Source organism: Pan troglodytes, chromosome 11 (genome assembly GCF_028858775.2).
Source record: "Pan troglodytes isolate AG18354 chromosome 11, NHGRI_mPanTro3-v2.0_pri, whole genome shotgun sequence".
Lineage (NCBI taxonomy): Eukaryota > Metazoa > Chordata > Mammalia > Primates > Hominidae > Pan > Pan troglodytes.
Genome location: NC_072409.2, coordinates 15,380,689 through 15,393,021, shown reverse-complemented (window position 1 = coordinate 15,393,021; position 12,333 = coordinate 15,380,689). Strand labels below are relative to the sequence as shown.

General features: G+C 39.2%; 1 protein-coding gene across 12 annotated transcripts in view; it reads left to right on the top strand.

Annotated features, from left to right (window-relative positions):
- RABGAP1 (RAB GTPase activating protein 1) overlaps positions 1 to 12,333 on the top strand; it is a 165,839-nt gene that overhangs the window by 118,915 nt on the left and 34,591 nt on the right. For all 12 annotated transcript variants that reach the window (XM_009457251.4, XM_520242.8, XM_063788342.1 and 9 more), the window contains one exon: positions 7,562 to 7,675. In XM_009457251.4, coding sequence (XP_009455526.1) covers positions 7,562 to 7,675 — 114 coding nt within the window. The remainder of the gene's footprint in view (positions 1 to 7,561; positions 7,676 to 12,333) is intronic.

The window sequence follows — 12,333 nt, the reverse complement described above, 5'->3', positions numbered from 1 at the left end:
AGCACTGAGTGAACGAGACTCCGTCTGCAATCCCGGCACCTCGGGAGGCTGAGGGTGGCGGATCACTCGCGACCAGGAGCTGGAGACCAGCCTGGCCAACACAGCGAAACCCCGTCTCCACCAAAAAAATACGAAAACCAGTCAGGTGTGGCGGCGCGCGCCTGCAATCGCAGGCACTCGGCAGGCCGAGGCAGGAGCATCAGGCAGGGAGGCTGCAGTGAGCCGAGATGGCAGCAGCACAGTCCAGCTTCGGCTCGGCATCAGAGGGAGACTGTGGAAAGAGAGGGGAGAGGGGGAGGAGGGAGAGGGAGAATGCTGTTTCTTTAGGGAAATTGAGTGATTGTGGAAACTGTCTTTTCTCCCTTAAGAATCACTGTTCTACTTTACAGCCTTGTTTATAGCAAAAGGGGTAGAATAGCTGCATATCCCAAAGCTGGAGATTTTGGCAGAGTAAATTATGGTATAATAGTGTGACAGGTTACTGTGCATTAAAAATACTAAGGTAGGATAATGGCCAAATAATATGAAAAGATACAATATTTTGTAGTTAGCAAAAAAAAAATTTTCTAAAATCTACACTCATTTTATAAAAATAAATGGTTATAACCTAAAAAGTTTGGCATATGCGAACCAAATATTAGCCATAGTTATTATCTGAATGGTAAAATTCTTCTTTTTCCTTCCAGTATTATTGTTACAAAAAAGCAAAACAATTTTATTAAAATAAGAAAACAAAAAAGTTTTATTATACTAAGAAAGCCAAAAGTTAGATTTTTTTTTTTCCTTTTAAAATGCAGTAAGGTATATCATTGATTTTAGGTTATGTTTGGGAAAGAGATTTGGATTTTAGCATGAGGCGTTAATTCTCAGTATTTGTTTAGTGAATAAATTTAAGAAGTGCTGATATTTTACAGTATAGTTTTAAATAGAATTACTTCCAACAATGCCCAAATTGTGCCATGCCAGTCACCCCTTTTTCTCTTGAAGTTTTCAAAGAAATATAAACACAAGGAAGAGTGACAAGTGGAAAACAAGGTTTAATTTGTTAACTGGGAGCCACCAGCAGCACATTGGACTTGAATATATGTCTGGGTTTAAAGGCCTTTCTTTTTGTAATGCTCCAGTCTTCCCCCAGCATGCCCCAGATACTCAGGATATTGCAGCATGCATTTGAGAGAGAACAAAATGTCCTGGGTGCCTTTGTCAGCAGTGACCCTACTTACTACATGGTTCAAGTGGTATTCTGAAATCAGATTAGTGTTCAGTCTACTTGTGAAGTGGTCAGTATGAAGGAGAAGGCATGGACCTCCTCCTGTATACATAGTAATAATGACTCATAAAAGTTTATGACCAGCAAAATGATCTGATTGGTCCATGCATTTCAGAAAAATTAATCGGACACGGTTGTGCCAGTAGAAGTAAAGAGATAAAGGAAGATCAGTGTTATGGTCTGAATGTTTATGTCCCCCCAAAATTCATATGTTAAAACCTAACCATGGCTAGGCAAGGTGGCTCACACCTGTAATCCCAGCACTTTGGGAGGCCGAGGCGGGCGGATCACGAGGTCAGGAGATCGAGACCATCCTGACTAACACAGTGAAACCCCGTCTCTACTAAATAATTAAAAAAATTAGCCAGGCGTGGTGGTGGGCACCTGTAGTCCCAGCTACTCAGGAGGCTGAGGCAGGAGAATGGCGTGAACCCGGGAGGCGGAGGTTGCGGTGAGGCGAGATTGCGCCACTGCACTCCAGCCTGGGTGACAGAGCGATACTCCGTCTCAAAATAAAATTAAAAAACAAAAACAAAAAAAACTAATCACTAATGTGATGCTGTTAGGAGATGGGGCCTTTGGGAGGTGATTAGGTCATGAGGACAAAGTCCTTATGCATGGGATTTGTGCTCTTATAAAGAAGAGACCTAGAGAGCTGCCCTGCCCCATATGAGAACACAGCGAGCACATGCCACCTATGAGCTGCAAAGCGACCCTTCACCAAACACTGAATTTTCCAGCATCTTGATCTTGGAATTTCCAGCCTCCCAGACTGTAAAAACAATTCCTGTTGTTTATAAGCCACCCAGTTTGTAATATTTTGTTAGAGTAGCCCAAAGCGACTAAGACAATCATTTAGGCTGTTATATTAGTCTTGGTAAGATGAAGCATGGGTCTGCCTTTGGGTGATGCACTAGAAGTGGAAAGGAAGAGACAGAATCCAGACTCTGCAGAAAGATCTCCAGATCAGTGATGATTCATGGTAGCTAGAATCAGAAACAAGGTGGTAAAACCTGCTGCCATTCACAAGAATAGAGAACTGTTGAGAAACGTTGGTGGAGGGAGGTGGGGAATGTGAGATTACAGTTTTTGTGAGTGTAGTATAATTTACATACAATAAACATACACCTTATGTGTTCATTTTGATGAGTTTTGACAATTTCTTATATTTGTGTAAACACCAAAGAAAATATAAACATTTCTGTCATCTCAGAAAGTTCCCTTATACCCCTTTTCAGTTGATTTCCCTCCCACCCCCAGGTAACCATTTCGGTTTCTGTCACCATGGGCTTTTGCTCAACATAATGTTTTTGAGATTTATTTGTGTTGTTTCATGTATTAGAGGTTCATTTGTATTGCTGGGTAGTATTCCATTAGATGGATATACCATAATTTATCACTTTTTCTGTAGATGGACATTTGAGGTTTCTAGTTGGCCTATTACACATGAGGCTATTAGGAATGGAATTGCTGGGTCATGGTAGTTAGATATATATTTAACTTTCTGGGAAACTGCCATGTTCTTTACCAAAGTGGTTATATCATTTACACACCCATTAGCAACCATTGAGAGTTCCAGTAATTTCATATTCTCACCAACATTTGGTATTTTTATTTTAGCCAGTCTCGTGTGTCAGTTTATGTGTTTATAATTTGTGAGCTGTATATACTGTTTATTTTGCTGCTTGAAATGTCAGGGACTATATACCACTACAATTACAGGGTTTTATTTAAACGTGTACTACACTGCATAGACAGGAATATACAGACTTTTGCAAAATGCAGCAAACATTTTTAACATTTGTTATTATGTGAAAAAAGTACAAAAGTGTTCAAAGAGATATACATTTCAAGTTGTAGCAGGTTGTGACAAAGTTTCTGAGGGCAAAGCATGTATAAAATTAATAACATGTTAGTATATTTAAAATCATAACAAAAATCTCTCTGGTCATGCTGACCATAACAAATTACTGTGTTGTAGTATACTTATAACAAGGGTTAACAAACTACCACCTCAGGGCCAGGTTCAGTTTGCCTCTCACTTTTGTTTATTCATTTTTGTTGGTGTTGTTATTGTTGTATAAGACAGGCTCTCTCTCTTACTGCCCAGGCTGGAGCACAGTGGCACAGTCTTGGCTCACTGCAACCTCTACCTCCTGGGCTCAAGGGATCCTCTTGCTTCAGCCTCCCGAATAGCTAAGACAGGTGTATGCCAGCACGCCCGGCTAATTTTTGTGTTTTTGTAGAGATGAGATTTTGCCATGTTGCCCAGGCTGGTCTCAATCTCCTGGGCTCAAGTGGTTTACTCGCCTCGGCCTCCCAAAGTGCTAGGATTACAGGCATGAGCTACTGCGCCTGGCATGCGCTTGCTTTTATAAATAAAGTTTTGTTAGGACACAGCAGTGCTTGTTTATTTACATATTGTCTATGGCTGCTCTACAAGGGAAGAGTTGAATAACTGCAGCACTGAATGGCTTGCAAAGCCAAAAATTTTTACCTGACACTTTATAGAAGAAGTTTGCAAGATGGCAATAGTGCATAATCCTATTGCATTTTTGTTTTCTTCTGGAGATTAAAGGTGTGTTTCTTGGGATAAATGAATTAGCCAAAACACAAAACCAGTTGATCAAAACAAAACAAAACAAAACAACCCACCTCTCTTATAACAGCAGTAATTTTCAGAACGTAACAACTGACAATACTTTTGCCATTCATTCCGTGTTCTTTTAAAGTCACCATCTGTGCACTGTTGCCGTAAGTACATTTATAAAAACTTGTCTGTTAAGCCATTTTACTAACTACGGCCTCCTTAAGAGGATGTATTTGGTTGACTTGATCAGTTTGGCCACGAATAGTGTTACATGTGTTGCATTGGCAGGCTCTCTACATCAGTTACATTTATGTTTAACTCCTTAGAAATAAAAGGAATATGGCCGGGTGTGGTGGCTTACAGCTGTAATCCCAACACTTTGGGAGGTCAAGGCGTGCGCATCACCTGAGGTCAGTTGAAAACCAGCCTGACCAACGTGGAGAAAACCTGTCTCTACTAAAAATACAAAAATTAGCCGGGCGTGGTGGCACATGCCTGTAATCCCAGCTACTTGGGAGGCTGAGGCAGGAGAATCGCTTGAATCAGGGAGGCGGAGGTTGTGGTGAGCCAAGATTGCTCCATTGTACTCCAGCCTGGGCGACAAGAGCGAAACAAGAAAGAAAAGGAATATATATTGTTGTATAAAGCTTAATTTTATAAGCACTTGCTTTGACTATTTTGAAAAGCTCTTTGCTTTTTTTCTCTTAGGGGATCATCCATAATGTTGCTGTGTTTTATTTTCAGAACCTTTTCAAATTTAATGTCATTCTGATAGGAACTTACTAAACTTATCATTATTAGAATTTCTGCATCACTTTTGCATGATGTGGCCTCCAGCAAGTCAAATGAATTTATTCCAAGTTCTTCAGCATATTTCCTAAGGCCAAATATTTTAAGCAAATGATTCACATGGAACTCCTCAATTTATTATCATTCTTGAAGGCATCAAAAATTGAGTGTGAATTTTCAAAATGACCTTCTTTTAAGGGCATTTTGCCCCTTCATTCTCTGATAATTCCATGATTAATGGATATGGGATGGCAAATTGACAAGAACTGGCCCAGTTATAGAGAGTACTTTCAGTTTTTTGTTATTTTTTACGTCCTGTGTACAGTTGAATTTCTAAATCTCGTCTCCTCTCTCTCTCTCTTTTTTTTAATTGAGACAGGTCTCGCTGTGTCGCCCAGGCTGGAGTGCAGTGCCACGATGTTGGCTCACTATAGCCTCTGCTTCACTGGCTCAAGTGATTCTCATGCCTCAGCCTTCCAGGTAGCTGGGATTACAGGCACCTGCCACCATGCCTGGCTAATTTTTGTATTTGTAGTCAGAGACAGGGTTTCACCATGTTGCCAGGCTGGTCTCAAACTCCTGGCCTCAAGTGATCCACCTGTCTCAGCCTCTGAAAGTGCTGGGATTACAGGCATGAGCTACCATGCCCAGCCCAAATCTCGTATCTCTAATAACTGTATCCTTTTTCAGGTTGTCATCTCCGTCATCAGTGTGATATGATTGATGTAACTGGTGTAAAATATTTTGAACGTTTCCATATTCCTCTCCATTCTCAATTTAATTTCCTAACCTTCGTAGTTGTCTTAAACCACAGTTTATCATTCTTAGCATTTTTTAGAGCTTCTGTTGTTGTTTTATAGAATTCCTAAATTCATCTGATTGTCTCTGGATTGTTTCCAGTTTTGGCTGTTAGGAATAAAGCTGCTGTAAACATTTGAGTTTAAGTCTTTTCATGCATTTATATTTTCAGTTCTCTTTGGTAAATACCTAGGAATGGAATCTCTGGGTTGCATGGTAATTATGTGTTTACTGTTGTAAGAAACCACCAAACTGTTTACAAAGTGTTTGTACCATTTTGCATTGTATAGGAGTTCCAGTTGTTTCTTATCCTTTGCCAACACTTCTTAATTTTAGCATTTTGTAGATATGTAGTGGAATCTCATTGTGGTTTTAATTTGCACTGCCCTGAGGGCTAGTAATGTTGACATCTTTTCAAGTGCTTATTTGCCATGTGTTATATCTTCCTTAATGAAACACCTCAATCACTTACACATTCCCACTTTAAAAAATTAATTGTCTTTCTCATTAATTTGGAGAGTTATATATTCTGGATACAACTCCAACTTTATTATCAGATATGTTTTGTAGGCATTGTGTCCTGGCCTGTGACTTACCTTTTCATATTTTAAACAGTTTTTTGAATAGTAAGATTTTTAAATTTTGATGAAGTGTCCAGCTTGTCGTTTATTTATGATTCATATCTCATAGCGACCCCTCTTCTAACTCTTCAGCTCTCTGTTCAGCATATTCCTCACTAGCACTCTACCCTACAATTCTAGCTACCTTGCCCGCCCCAAAATCTGTGTGCGTGCTCTCTCACTCGCTCTCACTCTCACTCTCTCGCTCACTTCGCTCGCTCTCTCATTTTCTCACTCTCGCTTGCTCTCCCTCTCTCTCCCACTTTCTCAACTTTTGAAGATACCTCCAACGCCGAGCTCTAATTCAGTCTGGAAGCTGCCACCATGTAATTAGCTGCTGTAGTCATAGATCTCCCTTGGATTTTTTCCTTTTGTTGAAGAGCACCACAGTCCTGAGCTGCCATTAACTGTTAAGACTATGGTAATAACTAGAAGTAACATATGCCACTAAAGCTCTTTGAAAAGCAATTTGGCGACATCCTTGACGGTATAAATAGTTTACTGTTTAAGAAGGAGCATAGACTTTAAAGTTAGTTCAGATCCCACAACTATAAAATATTCATGGCCTTCGGAACATGATTACCCAAAAGGCTAGAGAAATTATTGGACAAGAGAAGAACATCACTTGCATTTTTCATCTTAAAACAGAGGTATCATGTTCTTTGGTAGTATACTGATTATGATGTATTCTTACCGAGGGGAATCAACTCTATTGTCTTAGCTATGAAGACACTGCATTGTTAAAGTAGAAGGTCATATTTCTGTGTTCCAGTTCTTTACTGTGTCAGCAAATGAAATTTAACAAGGGGAGAATATTAGAAATAACTGGGTGCTTGGTGTATTTTACAAAGGTTTGTTGACATTATTGACATTTGTTCCGTTTTAGTTAACTCATTATAGAAGAGGAAACAGTTTTTGTCCATTGGAAAAAGCAAAGGATATTTTCCCATAGCCTGTTTGAATCCCTTGGCATTTGGTGGTCTTGTTCATACTGAGTAGATTGCTTTGTGCATTCTTATGCCATTTGCCTCTAGGACAAATCCCAATTAAGTAACTACTCTTTTCCATTTGAAAACTGGCATATGGGCTTCATTCCAAAGCATCAATTAAAGCAGCAGTTTTTCTACTGGGAGCACTTTACCTCCTCCTTTTGCGATTAGTTTGAGTATTTTCCTATAGGAAATCCATTCTTAATAGCACATTTTCCATCTTACAATAGAAGGGTCACCAGCTGCAGTTCTTTGCAGTAAGGATGGAGTATAATATGGAAGTGTATAGAGTGAAATGGGTTGCTTTTCTTCCATCTTTTTTCCCCCTTTACATTTGCTTTTGCTTGAGTGGTTGGTCCCTGAAGAGGCAGTAACTGTGGGCATGCATATGTGTATGTATGTCCCTGCAACATAAAGTGTGTAAATGAGAAGACCTTGCCTAAACCTGAATAAGAGTTTACATGATTAACCTAACTAAACCCTCTCTTTCCTTATGTTTCCACAGGAGTCTCCCCAGGACAGTGCTATCACCCGGGATATTAACCGAACATTCCCAGCCCATGACTACTTTAAGGACACAGGAGGAGATGGACAAGATTCCTTATATAAAATATGCAAGGTATTTCATGTCAAAAAAAAAAGGACTCAATTCTGAGTGGTGGTTCTACTTTGAAATTACATAAGAAACAACTACAAAGTGTAATTTGTATTTGATGTTCAAGAATTCCAAAAAGAGAAAAGACATTGCAAAGTCAAAGGTGAGAACACAATTTTAGATTCATTAAAGAGTAGAAAATAATAAGAAATAAAATGGTAGGGTTTCCTTTCCCCTTCTAATCAGGATTTTTAGATGACAGTTCCCTGGCTCCACATTTAGACTTTCAAAATTTGTTTTTATGTTAAGAACCTCTGAGCCCTGTGACACTGCAGACTCCTTTTCAGTATTCACTTTATAAGTGATGAACTTGGCACCTACGGTACGGTCTCACAGTGGGAAGTGTCATTGCCCATCCAGGTGTACTTATAGCACTGCAGCATAGTAAATGATGGAAGATTCTGATTTCTCTCAAAAGGTCTGTACCCGAACACTAAAGGAAGTAATAGCCTGTTCAATTTCCGTATTCCATTTTCAAATAGATTTGGCACATTAGAGCTATTGGGTTATAAAAGGAGGAGATAGGAACGGAGTTTTTCAGTCTTCATCTGTTCTCAGAATTAGTTTTCAGTCTTTTCCTCCCAAAAGTAATTAAGTACTTATTTAGCATCTCCTATGTAGTAAGTACAGGTAAGGCATGAGACATGTCCCTAATGCTATATGACAACTGGTTTTAGGACAGACTAGCAGTAAAGGATAGGCTCGCCAATGAAAAATTCGATGATTTAAACTACAAGGACAGTTGAGTTTAGAGAAATATTTTTTAGATTTCATTTTAACTTTTACATAGGATACATAAAGCTACAATTTCTGTGGTAATCTTCCTTTCTGATCATCCTTTTTAGCCCCTTCTCAGTTTTATTTCCTGCTTAAGCAGTGACCCCTGCCATCTCTCACTTTACTACAGAATTTCCTAGAAAGAAACGCTATGTCCACTGCCTCTGGTCCCTCGTCACATACTTTTGACTCCACTATATTCTAGTTCCTATTTCATGGTGCTCTTCCTTGCAGAGCTTTCTGCTCTTGAGCATAAGACATGTCACTCTCTTGGGTACGGGCTCCCTCTCATGCCTTCACTGACTTCATCATTTTATCTCACACTACCTGCCCCTAAACCAGAGGCCTTCCTCTGGGTGCTCAGTTGGGTAGTTTCGCTAGCTCTACACCATCTCCCTGGGTGATCCCTTCTACCCCCAAAGCTTCAGCTATCATCACTGTACAGATGTTCACAAATCTACATTAACTCAAGGTCTAAATTTCCAGCAGACAATTAGTCTCCATGTAAAAGTCTGTCAATTGTATCAAACAGAATGGGTTTAAAAATACAGTTCATTTAAAAACATGGTTTATTATGAAAAATTTCAAACATAAACATTAATTAGTATAATGATTAGTCTAACTGATAAGTATAGTTAATATCCCCCACACTAATTATTTATCAATGTATTGTCACAGTTGCTTCATCTTTTTTTTCCTTTTTCCTAAAGTACTTTAAAACAAATCTTAGACATCATGATCCTAATTTTTTAATACTACATCTCTAAAAAATAAGTTTATCCATCTTTACCAATTAATTAGTAGCTACTCCACATTCAAATATCCTTAATACGGCTAGTTAGAATCAAGAGCCAATAAGACCCACATTACATTAAGTTGTTGTCTCTTTTTAAATTAAACATAGTCCTCCTTTTCTCCCATACCATTGTCCTGCTGCAGACAATCATTTCTGTTGGTTTTCAGTCCTGTCTTTGTCTAGGTTGAGTTAGATATGACTGATGTCTCTCTTAGCCTCATTCTCTCTCTTCACTGCCCTGGTACAGGCCAGTATCTTACGTTGCTGGCAGTTTTACAAAAGCTGCTCTGCCTTTGGGTTCTAGCCTGTTGATTCTTTGCTCCTTGCCTAACGCAGAATTAGATCATTTCAGTGGCCTCCACAGAAACCTTTATAACTGCTACTTTATAACCCATGGAATTAAATGAAAAGTCCTAGTTCATTTCCCTGGATTCCTTAGCTTAGTGTTGAAGATATTTTGTATTATATCCTGACTTAGCCCTTATTGCTGCTTCTCCAAATATTGTATGCATTAACTACATTGAACTTCTCACTGTGCTCTGGTTGATTCACTTGTCTAACTTACCCACTGAACCATGATGTCTTCAAGGGCAGGGATCATTTCTTATATATGGTAGCATCTGTAGCACTTGGCACAGTGCTTGGTCTATAGTAGGTGTTCATTAAGTGTTGATGAATTAGTGAAATGTCTTTTCTTCCCCCAGATTTCGTTACAGCCAACATGAAACTTATACTCCAAACATTTTCCAAATGTATCATATAATTGCACACGTATATGATTCCTTTATCGTCCATCAGCCTGAAAAATATGCTCCCCTCCATTTTCTACCTATAGAAATTCAGTACAGTTTCATCCTATTATTACTGCATAATTGGTGAAGCTCTGTGCTGAGCATGTTAAATGAGAGGACTAAATGAGAAGAATACATCAACTCTGTGTTATTAATACTAGGCTTATTCTCTTATTACAAATAAAGTAAGTTACATGCTCAAGATTCATATCTAGGCTGGGCACGGTGGCTTACGCTTGCAATCCCAGGACTTTGGGAAGCCAGGGTGGGTGGATCACCTGAGGTCAGGAGTTCGAGACCAGCCTGGCCAACATGATGAAACCCCATCTCTACTAAAAATACAAAAATTAGCTGGGCATGGTGGTGGGCATATGTAATCCCAGCTATTTGGGAGGCTGAGGCAGGAGAATTGCTTGAACCTGAGAGGCAGAGGTTGCAGTGAGCCAAGATTGTGCCACTGCATTCCACCTCGGGTGACAGAGGAGACTCCATCTCAAAAAAAAAAAAAAAAGAAAAAATCCATATCTAGACATTGGGAGTTGTGGGATTTTAACCCAACTCTGACTAACTCTAAAGCCTCTGTTCTTTTGTAACTGATAAAACTGTTAATGGATATCTTCAAAGACATTGCCTGTTTTCCAGAGAGCTGTGTTAGCATATATTACTACTCATTTTTAACACAGTATTAATACTGGTAATAACATTTGTTAATTGTTATTAATTTGATAGGAAAGTGGTGCCTCGTATTATAAACTGATCATTTCTAAAGCCCTTTTTGCACATCTTGTCTCTGGAAAAGTATGTATGTTTCTCATCCTGTAGCCTTCTTATCAGATAAACTGTGATGAAATGGGTGTGGTATAATAAGATTACATTGAATTCTACGAAAATTTATGAATGCGTGATCATAATGTATGTATTTTTAAAAGCTATAGTTTCACCAAAGCTAGTGATAAAACTTGGTTGCATATTAACTTGACTAGCATCTAATAAGTATTGGCACTATATTTTGCTAAGAGTTATATATTCTAAACATACCCAATTCTAAGTTGCTTTCTTGGGACACAGAGCAACTTTGGCACAAAAAATAAGTGGAAAACAAAGGGAGTTTCACAAGAAATAAATTTGTCAAACAAGGAATAGCATCTTGAAGCCATAGGAATTTCCCTTTCTACCACATTTACATGAGAACTGCAAATACCAGTCATAAAAACAGAACTCTGAAAAAGAACTAAAAAACCAAAGAGTAAACCATGAAGAATGTTAGATGTCAATATTCTATTCAAAATAATGTTCAGAGGAGATGGGTAGTAATCATTTGCTGCCAAGAAAAATAAAAATAAGAATTCCAGAGGAACCCACAAATGGTTTCAGAGTAATCTCACTTATCAGAAAAGTTATTACTGGTATTGTGGAAAGAATTATATTTTGGTGTCTTTGCCAAAAGAGCTTTTCCCAGAAAGAAAAATGAATAACATTAACAGTGTTTCGTGAGCGCATGCTGTATATGAGGTGCTGACTCAAGGTTGAATAGAACATCACCCTGTCCCTCACAAAGCCTACCATCTGGCAGAGAAGATGGACATGTAAAATGCAGTGTGGGGCTGGGCTTGGTGGCTCACGCCTGTAATCCTAGCAGTTTGTGAGGCTGAGGCAGGAGGATCACTTGAGCTTAGGAGTTTGAGACCAGCCTGGGCAACATAGTGAGACCCTGTCTCTATTAAAAAAAAAAAAATGCAGTGTGGGCCAGGCACATTGGCTCACACCTGTAATCCCAGTACTTTGGGAGTCCAAGGTAGAAGGATAGTCTGAGCCTAGGGGTTAGAGACCAGCCTGGGCAACATAGTTGAGATCCCATCTCTATAAAAAATTTTTAAAAATTAGGCAGGCATGGTGGTGCAAGCCTGTGGTCCAGGCTACTCAGGAGGCTGATGGGGCAGGATCCCTTGAGCCCAGGAGGTTGAGGCTGCAGTGAGCCATGATTGTACCACTGCACTCCAGCCTGAGCAACAGAGCAAGACCCTGTCTCTAAAAATAAAATAAAATGCAATGTGGTAATAATATAATAATAACCATGCATGTATAGCAGGTGCCATAGAGGCAGAGAAGAGAGGAATTCATTCTGGGGGAATTGAAATAAGTTTGGTGCCTGAAGGAAGAGTGCATGTTTCAGGCAGAGAGGGAAAGGACATCCCAAGGAGAGGGAACATCATGAACAACAACAAGGAAATACGAAGTTTTTTTTAGCGCAGAAGTGG